The 24,513-nt window shown below is 46.3% G+C and overlaps 1 protein-coding gene across 1 annotated transcript in view; it reads right to left on the bottom strand.

Moving 5' to 3' along the window:
- NXN (nucleoredoxin) overlaps positions 1-18,071 on the bottom strand; it is a 111,331-nt gene extending 93,260 nt beyond the window's left edge. The window contains exon 1 of the mRNA XM_066575985.1: positions 17,621-18,071. Coding sequence (XP_066432082.1) covers positions 17,621-17,950 — 330 coding nt within the window. The 5' untranslated portion in view covers positions 17,951-18,071. The remainder of the gene's footprint in view (positions 1-17,620) is intronic.
- Positions 18,072-24,513: the final 6,442 nt, after the last annotated feature.

Here is a 24,513-nt window from a genome sequence, read left to right as displayed (position 1 = left end):
CTTTACACAAGTATATTTTTCATCAGCATTCCAATTATATTTTTCTGTTGATAAGGCTTTCTCCACACAAACAACGTCATGTTCATGGATTACATGGCCAGAGAGTAGGTCAATCCTATTAAAGTGATTGGAACAGACCTGCTATATGAGGTACAGCCGCTATACAATGTATGTCACCTCATTCAGCTGATCGGAGGGGACCCCAAGAGGTGGACAGCTGCCTATCAACTATTGCTGACTTTAGGCCCATTTAGACACAACGATGATCGCTCAAAATTCGCTCAAACGTCAGTTTGAGTGACAGTTTTGAGCAATCATTTTGCATAAACTCTTAAGTTTATTAGCGTGCAAATGAAGCTGGAGGTCGGTTATCTGCATTCAGCTGCTTTGTTCTTGAGCGGGAATGCAGCTGAAAGAATGCTATCAGCGCTATCCCGCTGAGAACCACTGAGTGTGCGGTCCCGATAAGACACATTGCTGACTGCAAGCTGGCTTGAAGTCAGCGATGAACGAATAGTTCACGAAAAGTGCACGATGGGCACGCGTTTAGACGCAGCGATTATCGCTCAAAAGATGGCCTTTGAGCGAATTTTGAGCGATAATCGTTGTGTCTAAGTGGGCCTTTATCGTGATCCATCATTTGTTGTTAAACGCTGAAAAGGTATACTCAGGACAAAGATGGGAAACTAATGCTCATATGAACGCTGATTGGACTGTATGAACAGGCCTTTGTGTCATCAAAAGTATAGATTTGACAGTGCTGATAAGATTCAGCAAACCAAACCCTACAAAACCCTTGGATTCTGATTGTTAACACCGTCAGCCATCATCTCTGTAATCTCAAATTGCAGACGCTCGCCACAAACCTGTAAACTAGAGAGGATTTTCAGAGCAACATCTGGTTTTAGGGCAAAACTATAGAATCACTTCTATAAAGTGTGACAAAGAAGTTTCTTTTTCGGAAGTCCATGCTTAATAGGTATTTTGTTCATCTTGCTTTACGACATATCAAATCCATGTGTCAAAATTTTGTAATGTAAAGGAATACTGATGTGTCGATATATGCTAATTAGTTCCACTCATCAAGAAAATTAAGTTAAACTTCGTGGCAAAATGACCACCAGAGGGAGGCTATCAATAGAAGTAGAATACACAAACTTGCCAGTATGGAGACTAACAGAGGTTGCATGTAGGAATGTTCTAGTCTTAAACCTCAATGGGCACTTTATCACATGGACAAGAATATCGTACAGTACTAAGCGACAAAAGTGTCCTGTCTACAAATTTAAATACTATGTTTTATCAAGATTAATGTAAAGGGGGTTATCCCACTAACATGGAATAGGCGACGAGTGTACGATCACTGGAGGTCACATTGATCACAACGAGCGTTCCAAGCCCCCAGTTCCAGAGGAGTTTATATAGAGCAGTGGTAAGGCATACGCCCTCTATATGTAGGACTAACAGAGCCCCGCAAGATGCTTCACTGTGGTCCTGCAGAGAGAAGGAAGGAGTGACTCAAGATCCTCCATTCTAGTGATCTGTTGAGGGTCTCAAGGATGATACATTTATCAGCTATCCTGTGGAGAGGTGATAAGTGTTACTTGTAGGAAATCCTCTTTAATGTCTATTGACATGATACAGCAGAGGTGTGGTTCTTTCCTCATAATAAAAGCCGCATGTGATTTTACTGTAAGTTGCCCAAGGTTTTGCAGTTGTATTGAGCTTCACCTGTGCTAGCTGCGGTAGCGCAGCAATCACAACAGAACAAAGTACAGCTTTTGCTGCAAGGCAAAAAAAGGTGTGGGAATCCGGACACATGGATAAAATTTTTCCTTTGCTTTATTTCCATATCAGGCTTGCATAGTCAGGTACATGGTTTCACAGGTACATGGTTTTACAAGTACAAGAACGCGTATCGGCGTAAAGCCTTGTTCACCTTTACGCCGATACGCGTTCTTGTACTTGTAAAACCATGTACCTGTGAAACCATGTACCTGACTATGCAAGCCTGATATGGAAATAAAGCAAAGGAAAAATTTTATCCATGTGTCTGGATTCCCACACCTTTTTTTGCTAATGAACAAGCCATAGGACCGGATGGCTAAACGGATCTAAGGTTGTTTTTCCTTTGGGCAGACAAACTACAAGTACCGCAAAAGCTCTTCTATAGGTGAGATAATTTTTTCATTATTGCAAAAAGACACTTTTGCTGCAAGGTTCTTGGTTGTGCAACAAAATAAATCGCACCTCATCTTCACCGTGTCATTAGACCGTTGAGAGCACAGCTCCCGCACAGATAGAGTGACCCTCCGGTCCTGGACAAACCAAGATGGCTGCACAGCTTTTCTGACTACCTGAGCAGCACTGGCCAATCAAAGCAGCGTTTAGTGTCTTAGGCCTCATGTCTACGGGGAAAAGAAGAATTAAAATCCGCAGCGGATCACCCGCATGCGGATCCGCACCGCCATAGGGATGCATTGACCACCCGTGGGTAGATAAATACCCGTGGATGGTCAATAAAAGTGAATTAAAAAATTTCTGGAGCATGAAAAAATTGGACATGCTCCATTTAGGTGCGGGTCTCCCGCGGGGACGGCTCCCGCAGGCCTCTGTTGAAGCCTATGGAAGCCGTCCGAATCCGCAGGAGACCCGCGCCTGAATTAAACTCACCTGCTCCGGGTGATGCAGATCTTCCTTCCTTCGCGGCAGGATCTTCTTTCTTCGGCCCGGCGGATGTGCCCGGCGCATGCGCGTGGCACGCAGCCGGCGTGCCGAGCACATGCGCCGGGCCGAAGAAAGAAGATCTGGCCGCGAAGAAGGGAAGATCCACATCGTCCGGAGCAGGTGGGTTTATTCTTATTTTAATGCCTCATGTCCGCGGGGCAGGAGGGAGAATCCGTAGCGGGCCTGATTTTCCCTGTGGACATGAGGCTTAGACTACCAATGCACCAGTGTGCATTAGGTAATCAGAGAAGCGGTAAGTGATCTGGGTTTGTCTGGGAGCAAGGGTTACTTTATTAAGGGTTTGCCCGAGACCAGACAAAACTGAGGCAAAGGTTGAAGATAGTGAAAAATAACATTTTTTACTTTCCTGTTGCATTCCCCAACACTCCAGTGCCCACTCACTGCTGCAAGTCATGTACAGAGCTGCAGTAGCAAGGTCACGTCGACAATATGCCCCCGCTATGCCCAAATCATTGGCTTCAGCAGAGCACCATTAATGCCAGACGGACTGCAGTGGTGACAGTGCCACAGCTGAAGTCCTGTAAACCAAGGGAAGCAGCAGGAGGCAGTTCTGGATACAACCAGTAACTCAAGTCTATTTTTTACCATCCCCCACCTTTGCCAATTTTGTCCGATTTCACAACCCTGCTACTTGAGGACCTATTTCACAAACATATGTAATTTTCATCTTCTTCATAATCCAATATATTTTACTACAGAGATAGAAATTCTAAAATAGATCCAGAACACCAACATTAAAAGCTGCCCTCACACTTGTGATAAAATTGTGCAATTTTTGTGCAATGCCATTGTGCAAGAAAATGGAGAATTATGAAACCCATGCTCTTCAATGGTTTCATTCCCATTAGCGATGTTTTATGTCCTGCGATATTGCGAGATTTAAAAATCGCTGCCTACCCCATTTTTCTGCGATTTGCTTTTTTTTCTTCTGTAATCGCCCACGTTTCCCTATGGAGTCTCTGTTTCATCACATCGCAATGCAGGAACTTGCGATGTTTGTCCAATGCCTTTTTTACATTAGAAGCTCCAATTGTCTATTGCGCAAGAAAATCGCGGGCGGCAGCAATGTAATACGAAATTTATTTTCAGAAAAAAGCATCGTGGACACACAAAAATCGCTCTGAACATAAATGCAATTTTTTTGCGGTTTTCTTGAGGTGATATTGCAATCGCCAGTGTGAAGCAGCCCTAATACAACACTAGGTCTTAATTTTTTTTTGCTACTTTAAGATGAATTACAAACAATAGCAATAGAAGGCCTTGACACAAGTGCTATATAGACAATATAGCAGGGGCGTCAATCCCACAAAGCATGTAGGACAACATCATCACACGACGTTTGACCACAATTAGTTTCCATATACCGGTAATGACCAAAAATGTACTGGATATTGGGAACATTTGTAGCAAATTGTAACGGATTTTTTAAAAAAAATTGATTAAAAAAAAACTGACTGTAGAAATTAACACATAGCTAATAGAAGCATTAGCAGGGCTTAGATACAACAGGAAGAGCTTAAAATACACTTCAGGAGAAATTGTAGGCGCGCGGGCTGGCGACACTAAACATAGCATCTGCTTTCTGCTCTTCCGTCTGATGAAGCAGTACGGATAAAACCACTGAATACGCCCAGAATGTATCCCACATAAAATTAATAGGCCAAATTCCACAAGTGCACCATTATAACTGCATTAACCGGGCTCAGCATTATTAGTAAACATATGATTAAAAAGTTCTCCTTTCTGTTTTTCAAGCCACTAAAACATCTATTTTTGGCAACACAAGAAAATGTATCTTGGAACATATGGCTCGTTCTGATGGGCACCAGGTTTAACTTGTAAGCCATCTGTTCCCCTCGAAACTGAAAAGAAAATTAAGTCAATGGCCTGAGCCAAAAGTTCCAGATCGGGCAGCTGCCTTCAAGACAAGTCGCAGGATGATGGAAGGGGTCACCTTCAAGTTAACAGTATTAACTCGTCAGATCCAGTCAATGGGAATAAAGAGTGCATGGCTGGCGTTTTTGTCCTCAACACTCTGCAATAAAACGCTAGCTCATTAACTAACAATGTGCGCTCACCATGAGGCACAGAAGCATGTAGCAAAAGAAAAGGGCCAATGATACATCTGTAGCATTAAGCAACAAGTCTATCAAGACTTTCCTTTTCAGCTGTGACCACAACAACTTCTCTCTTGCCACAGACTATTGTGTTAGCGCAAGTGCGCCCACATCAAGAAAGACACATCATCAAACCACTGAGGCATTAACATGTCACTTCTCAAAGTCCAATCTGCTTTCCTGGCCCTTGTAATAGCATTCTTGCCCTCTTCACCTCTCAGCTCAATATTGTTCTGCAGGGGACAAAAAGTTTTTATTTGCAATTCATGGGCTCAAACGTGTTTTTTTCTATCGGATTCTCATAGAATGAACACTAAAAATACAGTATAACATAGAAGCCATAGAAGCCATGAGGAGTTCTTCAGTCATTGCCTTCCAAATGGGCTGTGACTGCTCTCCTTAGACTCGTGCCTATAGTTGCTAAAGTTCTTAAACCATATGCACCTCAGTCATTTGTCTCAGGAATCAAGGGGTTAGTTGAAGTGAAATGAAACAAGACAAGAGCTCATTTTTAAATTCCCAGGAATCTGAAATAAAAATATATTTATATGCAATTTTCAACCACAAGTACAAATTGCAACCATTTACTCTTCATTTTACATCAGAGAGAACATACAAGCCACTTGTGGTGTAGCATAGCATGTTATTACTTCAAGTAGTAATATTTGTCCCGTAAAGAGGAATAAAACTAAATTAATTTTGAGCTGCAGTCGCAGAACAGATTGCTTTTTCCTCTTCAAGGACGCTGGATTTAAAGCATTACCGCTTGAAGTCTAGTCAACTTTTGACCACCATATTTCATGGTGTGAAGTCAATGATTAAATGTGAAGGGAGGCGATATGGCTCTATTTGAAAGTAGGCTTTCGAGAATGAAAATCAATCACATTTAAAAAATGTACTTTTACCTTTTCCACAGATAAGTTATATTACAGAAGTTATCCCCAGGAAACGCAGTGCTTGCCGATTCCTGACAGCGCAAGCAGGTATCCTACACAGGCAAGCAGCCATCTGGCAGGAGCATGGAGAAGTGTGGGAGGGTTCCCTGTATATTCACTTTGCCATCATAGAGGCACGTTGCCAATATTCCTTATTGAACCGCTACAGCTCATGCTCAGAGAGTGTAGGGGTACGACCACATGTACAGGAAATGCTGTGCATTTTCCGTGTGGATCTGTACATGAAAGTTTGAAGAACTCTCATCCACATGCTGCAAAACTTTTCTGCGCAGAAACTGACCTATGGGACAGATTTTTTTAATCCACGGCATACCAATTTCTGCTGCCAATTTCATCCTTTCAAGGGTGAAATATGCACAATCCACACGTTACATTAGTACTGTTTGCTCAGTTTTTTCTTTTATAGAAAGTACAGGAACAGATGCCACAGAGTACAGAACAAGAATGTGATAAAATATTGGTGGTGGTGAAGGCGCAACACTCTAAAGTAGTTGAAAGCTAAAAGTCCAAATTGCTGAAGCACCTCTTTCCTCCCTGTCACATACAGGGCTTCTGGCACATCCAAAAATGGAATTTTTGGAATTGTGTCGCCCCCAGGCATCCTGTCATGTTTAATCCAGCCGACCTGACAAAGGGGCTCAACCCCAAAACACGTATTCACTTGCTGGTTCTTTATGCGGTTAAATAAAAAAGAAGTGCTTTCACTATTGCATCTTGGACCTTTAGCTTTCAACTAGCTTAGGGTGTTGCGCCTTCACCACCAGCATTTTATCACATTCTCTTTCGCATGCTCTATTGTCCTGCGGATATCGCAGGGACGGCTTCCATTAAAGTCAATGGAAGACGTCCAATCCGCGGCACAGACGCAGCTGTCACTGTGGACGTGCCATGGATCAGGAGATTTAAAAACAAAAAAGAAAGCACTGCGCATGCGCCATGTGCATCGGCCGGTGTTCCCAGGCACATCCACCGTGCTGAAGAAAGAAGATCCAGACGGTACGGAGGAGACCCGCGCTGGATCTGGAGAGGTAAGAAATGTATTTTTTATGTCCATAGCCCCAGGCATGGGTAGATTCCACAGAGGGATTCAGCAGTGGAATCCGTGAGTACAAGTGGACATGAGGCCTAAGACATTACATACAATATTAAACTGATAGTTTGAACAATAGGAGTGAGGGCCCTGCTTGCAGGAGCTTACAGACTTAGGATATAGGGATGGCACAAAAAAGGTACAGGTGCTTGTTCTATACAATAGGGCAGTTTGTATTAAAGAATATGGTACTATACATAAATACATATAGCTGTATGACCCAGTCACCAGCCGTATCTATGTACAGATATGAAGTGCATTCGGGTGTGTATGGGGGATACAGTAGGGAGAAGGGGGTCAGGTTGCCAAGGGGAAGTGTAGAAATGGGATAAATGGAGAATAGTTAGATTGGGGAATAAGGTAGGCCTCCCTAAAAAACATGTTTTTAAGGCACGCTTAAAACTGTGGGCATTGGGAATTAACCCAATTGTCTGGAATAAAGCAATCCAGAGAACTGGTGCAGCTCTGGGAAAATCCTGAAGGGATGCCATTTCCGCTTTTAGGCCTCCCTCACACAGGGCGTTTTCAGCAGCGTTTTCAGCCCTGTTCTAAACGCTGTACAAGGCTCCCATTCATTTCAATGGGGCTGCTCACACAGGGCTGAAAGCGCTGCATGTTCTATTCTTGGGCGTTTTCAGCTGAGTCTCCCATTGAAATGAATGGGCAGTGTTTTCAGCTGGGCTAAAAACACAGCTGAAAAGGCAGCGTTTTGCAAACACCCTGTGTGAGGGAGGCCTAAGGGCTCATGTCCACGGGGAAAATAGGATTTAGGATCCGCAGCGGATTTCCTGCATGCGGATCCGCACCCCATAGGGATGCATTGACCACCTGCGGGTACATAAATACCCGCGGATTGTCAATAAAAGTGATTTTTTTAAAAATGGAGCATGAAAAAATCTGGACCATGCTCCATTTTCATGCGGGTCTCCCGCGGGGACGGCTCCCGCGGGCTTCTATTGAAGCCTATGGAAGCCGTCCGGATCCGCGGGAGACCTAAAATAGGAATTTAAAGCATTTACTCACCCGCAGCGGACCGCGAAGCTCTTCTCTTCCTCACGGCCGCATCTCCCTTGCTTCGGCTCGGCGGATGTGCCCGGCGCATGCGCGCGGCACGTCGACGACGTGCCGGCGACGTGCCGCCGGCGTCAGGAATTCATCCGCCGGCCGAAAATGAAGATCCGGCCGTGAGGAAGAGCAGAGCTTCGTCGCCCGCGCCGGATAGGTAAATTCTTTTAAATTGCTATTTTCGGCGCTCATGTCCGCGGGGCAGGAGGGACCCGCTGCAGATTCTCCATGGAGAATCTGCAGCGGATCTGATTTTCCCCGTGGACATGAGGCCTAAGGGTCCTTTGACAGGGGCAGATAAATTGCCTGTAGTGACACACACCAAAGACATACCAAGATGTTCATCCCTTGTTAAGCACTCACATTACTCCATAATCTGGAGGTCTTTGTTGAAAGGATGCAGTCAACAGTAATATCCCAGACCTCACGTCCGCTCGCACGCACAGATCCCATCTGCTGAATCCTGCAGCAAAATGGAGCCGTGCCCGCAAACATGGACAAAAAAAAATTACATTTTCTTACCTCCACGGATCCAGCACGGGTCTCCTCCGTGCCGGCCCGATCTTCTTTCTTCAGCATGGCGCATGCGTCCGGGAGCACGGGATGGCACATGCGCAGTGCTTTTTTTTTTTTTTTAAATCTCCTGCTCTCCACGGCACCTCGACAGTGTCAGCTCTGGCTGTGCAGCGGATTGGATGGCTTTCATGGACTTCAATGGAAGATGTCCGTGCAGGATCCGCAGGAAAATAGAGCATGCTGTGATTTCTTCTTGCGTGTGCGATCCGCATGCCGGGGGGGGGGGGGGGGGGGGGGGGGAAATCGCATCTGCATGCTTTTAGCTGCTTTGCAGACGCTAATGCATCCCTATGAGTGTCTAGAGGTGCGGATCTCCCACAAATCAAATGTGCCCATGGACATTTGGCCGTACATAAGATGATGTACTGCAGACATTTAAATCCCTTTTATGTCTACAAAGTTTGCTGCATCTCCAAGCAGACTCTGAAGAGTATGGAGCATCGATCACATGATCGCTCTACCCAGAACTCAGTGAGTGAACAGTGCAGGCCAAGCACGGACTACAGAGGTGTGTGGTTTTTTTTTATTTTTTAATTTTATAGTATTCCACTAAATACATTTTTAGCCCACCATGTTCAATGGCCAATCTGTCCCCGGGTCTCCAATGTGATGTACTGTTTGCTGGCTACTACAGCCAATCAGAGCTGAGTGATCAATCACCTAGCTCTGTGATTGTCTGCAGCAGCCTACGACATCCTGCACACAGGCTGCTGCAGCCTGCAAACAGTAGGTCACATGAAAAACCCGAAGTTGTCAGCGGTGGAACGTTCGAGGACCTAGGAGAGGTGAATATAAACGCAATTATTTTCTGCCATGGTGGTACAGTTTACTTTTTTTATTTTATTTTGGACAACCCCTTTATAACGATCATACAGTAGCATAGAAATGTTTCTGCAGTGACCGTGCCAACTCAGATACATAGGAGATTCAGCTTACCCATTCTATATTAACCTGGCTTCTCTACGTATAGTAGAATGCTTGGCAGTCAGTATGAGCAATATTTTATTTAAATATGAAGCAAGGTTCGGATTTTCTTTCCTCTGAACTTGTGATACTTCTATATGGACAAAAATAAGGTGGGCTGTGAGATTAACTCCTGTATTGACTTTTCTGCACCGAAACCCTGTTCACATATTCTGTCACATATTTGGAATTTCTTTCATATCTAGCAGGCCTCTCCAATGTAAACAAGGGCAGCGTACAGTAGCCGTCATGGAGCACATTTCCCAATTCAATAGCTACACTGAAATCTATCGTCATCCACATTACATTTTACTTTCACATAAAATACTAAATATGCAGCTTTTTATGTTTTTTTTTATAACAAGGGCAGAAACATAGAGCAGAGAACTCTCCCATATTATCAGATAAACCAACAGAGTTCTATTAAGCAGAATATAATACATCACAATAAGAAGAGCAAACGAGTAAGAAAACTTTATAAAACCATGACCGCATCAAAACCAGTGGGAAAGCGGAATACTCCAACACCAGATCCACCCAGAGTCTTCAAATATACAAGACTAAGAATAGCAAAAGGTGGAAAGGAGGAGAAAAAAAAGAATAAAGGTGTGTGTGTGGGGGGGGGGGGAGTAGTATGACTAGGGGGGGAGAAAAACAGGTATGGGAGGTGTAAAGTATGAATCAACAAATATCAGATAACGATCATGATTCGGGAAGCCAATCAGGTAGAGTCTCGAAGGAAATCTCTATATTTCACCAATTGCTGGAATTCTAACCAGTAAAACAAGTATTATAGGACTTGGCATGTGTATCATGAAGTGAAGAAGTCAAATCCTTATATATAAGGAGGACACATAACCTAGCAGTCACCATAAGGAGGTGAAGAATAGAGCGCTTGTAGTAAGGAGAAGAGTCTCATGGTGATGGAGAAGGAAAAGAGCAAGCCCAGGTCAGTCATCAGCCCAAAAGGAGTCAAGAACCCGAAAGGACCCCAAAAATGTAAAGAAATGTGCCCTCCTCCTCCCCACAACTCCAATACATATTATTAACCCCAGCAAGAAAGTGATTTGTAGTTAGCTTCCTAAAATTGCGCACTAATAGATAACTTATTGGTAAATGTGAAATTGCGAGACCTTTGTTCAGAAGATAAAGAATGTCCAAGGTCAACTTCTCATAACAAAAACTGGAGAAAGAATTGATCCGGGGAAGTGAGCAAGAACTTCCAGCAATAAGATACGGTATACTGAAGTGGTTCTGACTCCATGCACAGTTGTTCAAAGGAGGCCTTGCTCTAAGAAAGGGCACCAAAGTTGGAAGAGGACATAAATAAATGTGTAATCTTAAAGACTCCATCTCTCCAGAGGTAATGGGTCAGTGATCCTGGCCAATTGTCCAAAAGAGAGCTCATCAGAAACCTCACCAAAATGACAGATTGTGGAACAGCCCGCAGTTACCAAAGCTTGAAACACATCATCATCCAAACTTGGAGGAAATTCAGGATTGTCCAAAATCAGAGAGAGGGCAGATGGGGTAGGGATGACAAAAGAGCGTACCAACCATTTTATGTTTACAGCTCCTATGTGTCTCCATAGCTACAGACAGTCTGATGCTGTGGTTATAACCTTTTACTTCTGTCGGAATACTTACTGGCTGCTAACATATTAAACACTACAAACAAACCCCAAATATATAACTGGCTACTTATTGATGTGACTAGACTCAGCCTGAAACACCAAGCCAGGCGCAATTTACAGGGTTGTCTACTTCCGGCAACTAAGCAGCACCATACATTAAAACACCAGTCCTGGGTGACACATCCCCACTGATCAGTTATTGGTGACCTAACCTGAGGATAGGTCATCATTCTTAGAAGTGTGACAACCCCTTTAATTCCCACCATTAAAATCAGACTTAAAGGGGTTGTCCCGCGCCGAAACGGGTTTTTTTTTTTTTCAACCCCCCCCCCGTTCGGCGCGAGACAACCCCGATGCAGGGACGTACAGACAGCTTACCGGAGCGCTTACCTTGATCCCCGCGCTCCGGTGACTTCTATACTTACCTGTGAAGATGGCCGCCGGGAACCTCTTGCTTCGTGGACCGCAGCTCTTCTGTGCGGTCCACTGCCGATTCCAGCCTCCTGATTGGCTGGAATCGGCACGTGACGGGGCGGAGCTACACGGAGCCGCTCTCTGTCACGAGCGGCTCCATAGAAGAACACAGAAGACCCGGACTGCGCAAGCGCGGCTAATTTGGCCATCGTAGGCCAAAAATTAGTCGGCTCCATGGAGACGAGGACGCTAACAACGGAGCAGGTAAGTAAAAAACTTTTTATAACTTCTGTATGGCTCATAATTAATGCACAATGTATATTACAAAGTGCATTATTATGGCCATACAGAAGTGTATAGACCCACTTGCTGCCTCGGGACAACCCCTTTAATATTTGACAATTAGAATGTATTCACAAGGCCCGAGAGAGAGTTATACCCGAGATTCTTGGGTGCAACTTACATCGCGCAGCACACAAACACCCGGTCCGCACATGACATGTCCCGTTCTTGTGCGAAATTCACACGAAAATAGGACATTCAGCAATTTTTCAAACTTGGACCATTTCTTCAAGTGAGAGAAATAAATAAAAAATTGCTCATGTGAATGAATCCATTAAAATGAATGGGTTCATTTTCTGTCTGTCTCAGGCATGGACAGAATTCACGCCAGAATATTAGCCGTGTGAATGTGACCTTAGACTGAAGTAATCACAACATATGGTCATCTATCCCAAGAATACAGACTACGTTTTCAAGTTTCAGATGACAAACACACAAGCAAGAACAGAAAATAAATCTGATGTGGCAACAAGTCCCACGTAACATTCTGTGAATTGTACCTGTTAGTAGTGACTTTGCCCCAAAATACAGAAGGTCTAGAGATGAGCGAGCATACTCGCTAAGGGCAATTACTCGATCAAGGATTGCCCTTAGCGAGTACCTGCCCGCTCGGAAGAAAAGATTCGGCTGCTGGCGTCGGGCGGGGGAGAGTGGGGAGGAACGGAGGGGAGATTTCTCTCTCCCTCTCTTCCCCCCGCTCCCCCTTGCTCACTGCCACAACTCACCTGTCACCCGTGCCCGAACCTTTTCTTCCGAGCGGGCAGGTACTCGCTAAGGACAATGCTTGATCGAGTAATTCCCCCTAGTGAGTATGCTCGCTCATCTCTATAAGCTCCTTCTTCCAAATACCAACAGAAACATCTTCAAGACAAACACTACATTCTAATTACAACACAATATCCAATTAACATCACCACAATACTGCCCTGTAAATGATACATTTGTGACCCCCACATACTGGAAACTCATTTCCATTTTTTCACAATTCTCATTGAATACAATTTTAACTCAAGTATCTACATGGTGGGGAAAAAAAGATGTAGAAATCCCATTACCAATCCCTTATGTGTCACAGGAAAAAAGGTCACAATATCACCGTATTGGGGAATTTAGGAGAAAATCCCACACTAGTGAAGTCCGAAAAAACATAATGGTTTGCTAATAGCACACAAGGAAAAGCAACTTCCCATTTTATCAGAGAATGGAAAACCTCTGTAAGCAAAAATTGGCATGCCTCACCGTGTGCCAAGCTGTACAGATTTGTATTACACTGAAGCCTCGCTTGGGCTTGTTTTTTGCAGCGTGTGTTGTATGTTTTAATTACACCATTCTGCGCTGCATATCTAGCAATTTATTTTTTGGGCGATGAAAAAAAACCCGTAACTGTTGCAAAAGGGTCGTAGTCTCAGAATAAGGGCTATGGTCATGTGATCCTGCTGTGAAATGCATTCAAGTTCTCCTGACATCACGTGCACAGACCCCAATCAGTTCTTGCAGCTCAATCTACAGGTAAGTCACCAGCTTTATTAGTCCTGGGGGCCGTTCTTTCATGCAGGTGTAGTATGAATGTGCCTATACAGCAAGTGACACCAGTTTAACTCGCTTGCATTTCCCAGAGGGATCACATGACCACAGTTCCAATGGGGCCCTTTTGAAATAGTAAATTGTATATTTGGTCACTGTAAGATAAAAAGTAGAATAAATGGTGGTTTGGACGTCTCTAACAACCCCTTAATATTCCGCTCAAACGTAAGCACCCTTAGGTGGGCTTTACAAGGGGCGGATTTGCTGTGGAATGACTGGGCGGACCCTCTGCACGGAAATTCTGTGGTATTTACTATAGTAGCAAGTGGATAATAGAGCCTCAGGCCTCTCTCACACAGGCGTTTGCAAAAACGCTGCGGTTTCTAACACTGCGTTTACTGTGATGTCGGATGCGTTGGCATGCATTTTGCCAGCGTTTTGAGCACAGTTAAAAATGCAGCCAAGGAAGCTGAAAAAAAGGAATACTCACCTAGCAGGCTCCGTCCGGGTCCCTGCCGCTGCTCCCCGACGTTCCTGCAGGCTTCGGTGATGTTGTCAGCCTCCGAAAGACCATCACTTGCTGGTAACAAATTGCTCCGCGGCTCAACCAATCAGAGCAATCTCTTGCTGGAGGCGGGGTTTTTAACTCTTATCAGCAAGAGATGGTCTGTCAGTCAGAGGCTGCCACCTTCACCAAAGCCTGCAAAAAAGCGGGAGAGCAGCGGCAGGGACCCAGACGGCGCCTGCTAGGTGAGTATTTTTTTCAGGTTGTGTAGCTAGGAAGTTTAGCGCTGGCAAAAACGCAGCACCAAGTTGTGTTGACTTTTAAGGAGTGCTGAAAAACTCTGCCCATTGATTTCAATGGTCGACGCCCAGCGCTTAAAACCGTTGAAACGCCCAAAAATAGAACATGCATTGCTTGAAAATCGTGGCATTAAAAAGCACTGCGATCGAGCTGCTGTCTGCGCCTGTGTGAACGGTCTCGTTCAAATCAATCAAAGTACTGTACCGCCATTAGCGCGGTGCTGAAAGCGCCACGCTAATCGCGGTAAAAAGCACCTGTGTGAGGGGAGCCTCAAGGGCATATTACATGGGAGGAGGATTAAGAATAGAGATGAACGGTTCGGCTGCCGGCGCGGGGGAGCGGTGAGTAGCGGCTGTCAGCAGGAGGGAGCGGGGAGGAGAGAGGGAGAGAGAGATCTCCCCTCCGTTCCGTTCCGCTCTCCCCCGCAGCTCCCTGCCCGCCGCCGGCACCCGAACCTTTCATCTCGAGCGGGCAGGTACTTGCTAAAGGCAATGCTCGCTCGAGCAATTGCCTTTAGCGAGTATACTCGCTCATCTCTAATTAAGAACGAATATTCATTAAAATATTTATTCACATAATCATTTGTTAGTTTGTCAGGTAATTTCACCACAAATCCTGGGTGTCGTCAGCACATTGCCTTGTGTAAACAGAAATATGCCGACCGCCATGGAACTGGATGTGCCAGAACAATCGTATCAATGCTCTTTCAGGCATGTACGATTTTATTGCGATGTTTAGCCCTACCCCGAAACTAAGCCCTAACTGCATTCCATTAAAGAAAAGAGGGAGTAGTTACCTAAAAGGCTCAGTCTGCGTCCTCTCGCTGCTCTACGGAGCTCCGCCGGGCGACCTACAGTCCTTGTTTGCCCACACAAGATCACTCTCTGGTTACTAGATTCATAAATCCCGCCTCCAGGAAGCGATAGCTCTGATAGGTTCATCCAGCGCTGCTCAGCCAATTGATGCCGCACTGGATGAACCAATGCGATAAGCTGCAATTTTGTGTGTGGCGGCAAAAACGAAGGCTCCATAGGGAAACATGGTCTGCAAATTGCTGCAATATTCAGCATACTGCGGTTTTCATTTTCTCGCAAGATAGCATGAAAGCAAACATTGCTAATGTGAAGGAACCCATTGGAAAGCATGGGCTTCACATAAATGCATTCTCACGCCATCGCATAGCGGCACTTTTGTTGTCCATGTGAAAGCGGCTTTAGGCCTCATGTCCACTGCATAATTAACATTTAAAATCCGCAGCGTTTTTCCTGCACGCAGATCCGCGCGCCCATAGGGATGCATTAGACACCCGCAGGTAGTTAAATACCTGCGGATGTCATTTTTCCCTTCAGGCGCGGATCCGTGTGCGGGAAAAAAAATGCGACATGCTCCATTTTCGTGCAGTTCTCCCGCGGGAACGGCTCCCGCCGGCTTCTATTGAAGCCTATGGAAGCCGTCCGGATCCACGGAACACCCATGCGTAAATTAAAACTTGCCTGTCCTGGATGCTGCGGGTCTCCCTCCGTCACGGCCGGATCTTCTTTCTTCGGCCCAGCGCATGCGCGCGGCACGCTGCCGGTGTGCCGAGCACATCTGCCGGGCCGAAGAAAGAAGATCCAGCCGCGACGGAGGGGAGACCCGCAGCATCCAGGACAGGCGAGTTTATTCTTATTTTCAGCCTCATGTCCGTGGGGCAGGAGGGACCTGATTTTCCCCGTGGACATGAGGCCTAAAGCTGCACAAGTGCCAACTGACTTGTAAACACATAGATTGGCGCTTGCTTCTTGTGCAAAATTCACCAGTTTAAGGCCTCTGCATGCAGGATCTGATCCTGAGCCCGGCCGGTGACACCGCTTACACTGCAGTACAGAGATAGGCGCACTGTCGCTAGGTAATGACACAGATCCCACGACCCTTCTGCACTGCAGAAGGACCGCGCAACGGGAAACCGCAAGTGGAGCATGCTGCGTTTTTCCTGCCACAAACAGAAATTTCCGCTCGTGTGCAGGAAGCAACAGTTCTCCATAGAAGGCTATTAGTGGCCTATACTGCGGAATCCAGGGACAGCTGCCAGTCCGGATTCCGCAAATCAAATCTGACTGTGTGCAGGAGCCCTAAAAGACCTCTCAGCAGGCACCCTGCGACCATATAAAATAGATAGGAGTCCACTGTATCCATGATGGGAAGGTTATGTTATGTTTAGTCTTTTTTATTTACTAATAGGCCATCGGAAACACATAACAGCCCCTTTATTATTTTAAAGGGGTATTCCCATCTCGGCTTCTCAAAACCTAGATGGGATCCTGCTGCCATGACTACCGGCTACCCGGCTGAAGCCTATGGAAAGAGCCGAGCGCTCAGCATAGCACAGCGCCCCACGCTGTCTCTGTAACTCCCAGTGACTTCCATGAGAGCTGCGGAAAGAGCGCAGCTCTGAGCGCTCAGCTCCCTCCGGACAGCGCTTCTGGGTTTTCCCATCTCAGCCATGAAAAGCCGCTTTAAGACCGTTTTCCCAAGTTCTGACTGTCTGGAAAAGAACCCAATCAGGTGGCTTCTCATTTGGACCCAATCAGGTGGCTTCTCATTTGGACCCAATCAGGTGGCTTCTCATTTGGACCAATAGTCCAAGTTAAAAAAAAAATGGCTGCATGTCGTATTTTTAGGCAATTCCATTTCAAGAATCCCTCATTTTTAACAGGAGCATTTTTAAAAAACGCATCACACTGCACGCCATGTGGGTGCGAACTATTTTTTAAGCATATTAAATTTTTATATAGCGCCAACATATTGGAACCACGTGATTTTTTTTTTCACGCACATGAAAAAGTGATGCAAATCGCATGCAGCAAAATCACACGTAAAACAGTCCGTTTTTCCCCGACGCACCCATGTGACTACAGCAGGACTATCATGGCGCAGAGGAGCAGCTGGAACACACTAAAGGGCAAAATCAGTCCATAATGTCAGCAAGAAGTGACGCTAATACAAGCCACTGCCATCCGGGGTGACTGCGGCTACAGCACATGACCCCCACACTGGCACAGAGTCTGGTTACACCCACTTCATGCACCGCTGCCATTGTTCCAGACCCATGCACTGACACAAGTGGCTGAAGTCCAGCACTGACCCCCACTGCCAGCTGACATGTCCAGCACTGCCGCAGGGCTGGGAACAATGGCCGCTGCACTACTAATTAGGCAGTAGCTCACATGCCAAGCACTGCCAGCCCTGCCAAGCGTCAGTGATCTGTCACAGTAGAGGCATGTGGCAGAGCGCCCTCCCTGCTGGCGGTGCCCGCTGTACCTGCACCCTGCGGTTTGCCATGGCTACCAGTGTACACCGAGGGCAGGGTCTGTAGGAAGGTAACAATGCCCAGCCCTCCCCCTCACCTTCTTATGCTTCTCCTGGTACGGCAGTGCCAGCCAGGGCATATCCTTCAGGAAGAGCTGCCATTTCTTCTGCTCGGGGTCCGAGGAGATGAAGACGATCTCCAGACGGTCCCGGGTCTTGCAGTAGAAGTCGTTGAGGCTCGGCAGCAGCTGCAGGCAGGGAGCGCTCATCCCGCAGCCAAAGAGCAGCCCGAGGAGAGACACCCGGGAGCCCAGAGACTGCACGTCGACCTCCTCCCGCTCCGCCGTCACCAGCTTCTCCCCCAGCAACTCCAGCAGCAAGCCCGAGTCATCCCCCCGCTTCTCCCCTTGCAGTCCGGGGCCCGACATGCTGGGGCCCCCGTGTCTGGCGCTGGCGCGGGCTTCACAGACGCGCTCCCCGGCGGCCGGGAGGGGATGAGCCGTGTGCGCCGCACGAGCTATGCCGGAGTCCTGGCTGCACTAAGCCGATTGGCTGCGGTAGCCGGCTGTACGGGGGCAGAGGGAGGGGAGGAGACCCGGCTGCTGTGTGCGAGTGCCACCTGGGTGCCATGTATGGACATTCCCACTGCCGGCGCTGCATTTCCAGTTGTTTCTTCCCGGGACGGTATTGTCGGGGTGGCGCGGCGCCTCTTCCCCTCACATTTGGCATCCTGTGACCCCCATAATCTTCTTACAGAGACCCTTGTCTGATCCCTGGGAGGGGGATTTATCATCAGGGGATTCTTTTCATGTCACTATTTAAGCAGGTTTTCTTTCCCTTCTCCAGTTTATAATCCAACTAATTTATTGAATGGCGCTCACTGCGGGGAATTCATGAAGGAGTTAAAGCCAGAAGTTCAGCTGAAAAAAGACAAACTTTTCAAGTCCCACTTGTGTAAAAATGTGAGAATGAGGATATCTCCACATGGGCGAACGCGATATGACCGCGAGGAAAACCCAGTGATATCACATCTGTGTTCTGTGCAATATCGCTGCGTTTTCTCGCGGCGATATCACGATTTTATGTTGCTACAAAGTCGTGCTACTTAGTAGCACACTTTTGCCAGGATTTGTTTTTTTTTGGGGGGGGAATGAAATATAAGCCTTGGCTGCATTAGAAAAAATGCAACACATCACCTAACAGACACAGTCCATGGCACTTGTCTTCAGTCAGCGCTTCCTGGTGAGATGGTTAAAAATCCCGCCACCATGAAGCGCTGGCTCTGATTGGTTCTCGAGCGCTCAGCAAATCACTGCAGCGTTGAATGAACCAATCACACGCATCGCATTGAATGGCTATGATTGGTTAATCGAGTGCTTCAGTGATTAGTTCTTGAGCGCCACAGCTCAGCCAATCAGAGCCAGCGCTTCCTGCAGGCGGAGTTTTTGAAATACCTGACCAGGAAGTGCTGACGGAAGACTGCAGACAAGTGCTGGGGACCTGCGGAGAAGAAGTGCGGAAGAGCCGGACAGCTTCTGTTAGGTAATGTATTGTGTTTGTTGTTTTTCAATGTAGCTAGGGGTTATTTTAGGGGAAACAGTAGGATTTCCTACTATAAAAGTTGCACCGTACGACAACTGCGGTTTTTGTGCGGTCGAACACAACGGAAGGCTCCATAGGGATACATGGACAACAAAACAGCGCAAATTGCAGCAATATTCAGCATGCCATGATTTTTTTTTCTCGCAGTGTAACAGTCTACGAAACATCGCTAATGTGAAGGAACTCCTAGGAAAGCAGGTCACGTGGCATGATACCAGCCCACAAAACCCTGCCCAATATCACACTTTACAACGTGCGCTTTACCCGCAGATGTGAAGCAGTTTTCATGCAAAAACACCTGGCATCACTTTGTAAGGTTCTGATCCTCAGGCTCTTGTTTAACACGTTTCGGAGGAACGGCAAGTGTTTATCACATGGCACTCGTGTGCGCATCACATGGCGTGCGATGTGTTTGACTGTCCCATTGAAAACAATGGGCGATACGTTCCGAGGGACGTGAAAAAATAGGACAAGCAGCATTTTTTTTTTTTTACCTCACAGCATCGCTCATGTGTATGACTCCGTTTAAAAGAATTCAGTTTATATTCGCGCTTGCTTTGTGTGTCTTGCAATACACAAAACTGACACGAGATTCACGTTTGTGTGAATCCAGCCCGAGGGTACATGCACACCGCCGTTTAAAAAAGTTGCACCTAAGATTTTCTGGCACAACGCGGATCGGACAGCACACGGACAAGAATATGACATGGGATTTATTTCGGTTTTTTTTTAACTTGTACTACTTGTATGAGTAAAAAAAAAAAACCTAATGAATGGCTGCTATTTTCGTCATATTTTCAGACCACTTTTCATATAAGTGCTGTATGGAACTGCCGATGGAGCTGAAGCGCTCCGAATTTAAGAGTGCAGGAACTCTTTATTTGAGATGAAATGGGGAAAAAAAGCAGTTTTGCCATTGCTTTTGCGTTTTCTTTTTAAAGCATTCATGGTGCAGTAATACCGCCTTGTTAACTTCATCCTGCGGGTCGTACCGATTCCAGCTATATCAGATTTTTATAGGTTTTTTTTACATATTAGAGTGGTTTTATATTTGCGTTGGGACCTCCAGTCAGATGTTCTGCTACTGATCCGGCAATAGCGCTTCCGACGCTTTTTCTTCTGCCTAGTTGGGCAGCTGATTGGAAACCAAACGGACCGCACTATAGTTAATGGGATCCGTCCGGCACAGTTGGGTTCTATCCTGAGACGGAGCCGTTCAGCCATGGGGGTTTCCTGTTCCTGCTCCCTGAACGTTTAGTTAGGGGCACAGGTCCCGTGATAATTTTTGCCCCTCTAAATCCTCCTCCCCCCAAAAAATAAGGAAAAGAAAATAATATATATACACAAGGCAGCATATCTGTAATACAACTTTTATAACCTGGGGGCTTAGGTTCAGCAGCTCAGCTCTAGGGTACCTCTAAATAAAGCAGTCCCCTTAATGTAATGGACCCCTCTGTGCCCCCACCCCCCACCTCTCAATCTACTGGAGCTCCCTCACACACCCTCAGTGTATTGAAGCACCATCACTGTCCCCTTAATGTACTTGAGCCCCCTTGCTGCCCCTTCAATGTAACTGAGCTCTCTCTATGCCACCTCAATATAATGGAGCCCGCTGTGTGCACCCTCAATGTAATGGAGCCTCTTCATTGCCCTTGAATGTAATGGAGCCCTTTCTGTGCTCTCTCAATATAATGGAGCCCCCTCATTGCTCCTTCAGTGGAGTCCCCACTGTTACCCTTCAGGGTAATGAGGCCCTCTCACACTCCCTCAGTGTAATGGAGCCCCCCTTTTATCCCCCAATGTAATGAAGCCCCTTCACACACCCTCTATGTACTGGAGCCTCCTCGCACACCCTCAATATACTGGAACCCCATCACTGCTCCCCTAATGTACTGGAGCCCCCTCGCTGTCCCCTCAATGTAATTGAGCCCTCTACATGCCACCTCAATGTAATAGAGCCAACTTGCGCCCCCTCAGCGTAATGGAGCCCTCTTCATACACCCTCAACATACTGGAGCCCCATCAGTGCACTCCAATGTACTGGAGCCCCCTCGCTGTCCTCTCAATGTAATTGAGCCCTTTCCATGCCACCTCAATGTAATAGAGCCAACCTGCGCCCCCTCCATGTAATGGAGCCCTCTTTGTACACCCTCAATGTAATGGAGCCCTGTAATTGCCCCTTTAATGTAAGGCTATGTTCACACCTGCATTAGGCGGTTCTGTTTTCTTGCACCATTATGAGAACAGGAAAATGGAATTGCCTGTCCAAACCTTCTTGGTTTACTGCATAACAACTACCACAGACTACTGTTGGTGAGCAGCCTATGCCTTTATATAGCTTACACCACAGGGCTACATAACACATCCACACACTGGTTGTGGACTAATCACCCCCTGGATCTGCGGTTATCATGGCATCTGGGGCCATTATTCCCCAGCGCCATATTGGACAGGGCAAGACCAATTAGTTCACCACTGCACCCTGCAATATAACATTTATTCCTGTCATGTATAAGGTAGAGCATCGGGCAGAATACACACAATAAGAACTTAATTCTCATCTCTGAGCACCACCAGCAAAGAAGAAAACCCGTAAAACACATTGCAGTATAAAACAGCCATAAAATCAGCAACAGTTCATATCTCCATGTGAGGGTCTTCCACTCCTTACATTTCTGCACAGTTTGACACTCTCAGTACTGAAATGGAGAGTGTTGGACACTGAAGAGACACCCCTGTTGAGAAGAGGAATGGTCACACCCAGGTGATAATTTATTCAACCAGTTCCAGGACAAATAACTGCAGCACAATGCAGAGTTCTAAGGAGAGTTGCTCCAGAATTCTTATTTCATGAGAAATACACACATTTACAAACTGGAGATACAAGAAGAATTGACAATTCCGCTGTATAAATACAGTACTGTGCAAATATTTTCTGCAGCAGGACAACAATGACATAGAGTCAATGTCATTAAGAACTATCTTCAGAGTAAGGCCTCATGTCCACGGGGAAAATGAGGCCCGCTACGGATTCTCCATGGAGAATTCGTAGCGGGTCCCTCCTGCCCCGCGGACATGAGCGCTGAAAAGAAGACTTATTAAGAATTAACTTACCCGCAGCGGACCAGGCACGTCTTCTCTTCCTCAGGGCCGGATCTTCTTTCTTCGGCCCGCGGATGTACTCAGCACGTCGGAGGCGTACCGCGCGCATGCGCTGGGCCGAAGCAAGAAGATCCGTCCGTGAGGAAGAGAAGACGTGCCTGGTCCGCTGCGGGTAAGTTAATTCTTAATAAGTCTTCTTTTCAGTGCTCATGTCCGCGGGGCAGGAGGGACCCGCTACGGATTTTCCATGGAGAATCCGTAGCGGGCCTCATTTTCCCCGTGGACATGAGGCCTTACTCTGAAGATAGTTCTTAGTGACATTGGCTCTATGTCATTGTTGTCCTGCTGCAGAAAATATGGAGCATGTCACGTTTTTTTACATGCTCCATTTTTTAAAATTCCCTTTTATTGACCATCCGCGGGTATTTATCTACCCGCGGGTGGTCAATGCATCCCTATGGGGTGCGGATCCGCGGGCGGGAGAAGAGTTAAAATCCACTGCGGATTTTAATTCTTCTTTTGCCCGTTGACATGAGGCCTAAGGCTGCATTCACACGAACGTATATCAGCTCGGTTTTCACGTCGAGGGGGGAGGATCGAAGAGCCAGGAGCAGGAACTGAGCCCCCGCCCCCTTTCTGCCTCCTCTCCGCCGCTCTGCACTATTTGCAATGAAAGGAGGTGGAACGGGGGCGAGGCTAAGTTCTGAGAATTAGCCCCGCCCCCATCCTGCCTCTCCCCATTGCAAATAGTGCAGAGGGGTGGAGAGGAGGCAGAGAGGGGGCGGGAGCTCAGTTCCTGCTCCTGGCTCTTCCATCCCCCCCCCTGCAGATGAGGACGATGTATATCGGCTCGGCGTGAAAACCAAGCCGATATACGTTCGTGTCAATGCAGCCTAAAGTAGTATAGGGAGTCCTGGAAGTGATGATATGGCCCCCACAGAGCCCTGATCTCATCATCATCCAGTCAGTCTGGGATTACATGAAGAGACAGAAGGATTTGAACAAGACGATGGGTGGTGAGTTCTCGAAAGGATCTTTCACACGGGATGGAATATTCCACAAATACGTTGCAAAATATGCTGTCATTGAATTCCGCACCAATTTTGATGTGGAATTGCCGGCAGGATTCTGTTATTTTCACTTCCATACCAAGATCCGCATGTTAGCAGTATAGATGTTCGTGCTGAATATACTGCAAGCATCATATGCTGTAATATAGTTGCGGAATATTCCAACCCATGTAAAATGTCCCCAGGATATTTTGAGCAACCTCCCTGCTGAGTTCCTTCAAAAACTGTGTACAAGTATACCTGAAAGAATTGATACTGTTTTCAAGACAAAGGACGGTCATGCCAAATATTGATGTGATTTCAATTACTTTTTTAGTTCACTCACTTTGCATTTTGTTATTCAATAAAAACCTATTAACACTTGTATTTTTGAAAGCATTCTTACTTTGCAGCATTTTTCCACACCTGCCTAAAACGTCTGCACAGTACTGGATACGGTACTTGTAAACAACTAATATTCTTGACTGAATTGATTAAGATCCATATCTTTATATGCCTCTTTAATATGGTAAAAGTTTGAAGCTAAGGACATGATTTGACAGTGTTGCGAAATACATTTAATATGCTCCACTTGATTTGGATGGTCATAGGTTAACACATTGCAGATTTACGTTATACCATTGCAAAACAAGGAAAAAGACCAAATGGCTAGACAACATCTGGTGGTCTACACCATCATAAAGACTGGCATTCATCTTAAACACAGACATGCTTGTTATTTTACATGACCACAATTCCTAATAAAATATACACAGCAACCAAAGCTATGACTCTGAGATGCACTGCACCATGATCTGGTGCCTACATTTCATCTGCCATTAACCTTACTGCTTGTCAGCCAAATACCATACCAATCAAATATGATGGCACAATGCAGTTAATAGGCAAGATTTGGACTGTACACGGCCTTTTTCATGGGTATGGGGTATAATTAGTGCCTTTGACCCTTTGAAGATCTTGTTATCACATACAAAGAGTTTCCAACAGTGTTCAGAGATGAGGGGACTCCCCGCGGGGATGAAGGAATCCCCTGTCACAGCTGTGGCAAAAGAGCGCAATCTTCTCCCTATGTTTTCAAGGGGGCAGCCCCACTGACAACAAGGTGAAACCCCTGGATGTGACATCCAAGGAATCCCCTGCTGCAGCTGTCACAGCCGGAGCAGGGGATAGCGATCCTGTCTGATTGCTTTCAATGGGGCTGCACTATATGTGCGAAT

This window comes from Eleutherodactylus coqui, chromosome 1 (assembly GCF_035609145.1).
Source record: "Eleutherodactylus coqui strain aEleCoq1 chromosome 1, aEleCoq1.hap1, whole genome shotgun sequence".
NCBI lineage: Eukaryota > Metazoa > Chordata > Amphibia > Anura > Eleutherodactylidae > Eleutherodactylus > Eleutherodactylus coqui.
This window is presented reverse-complemented; position numbering and strand designations above follow the sequence as displayed.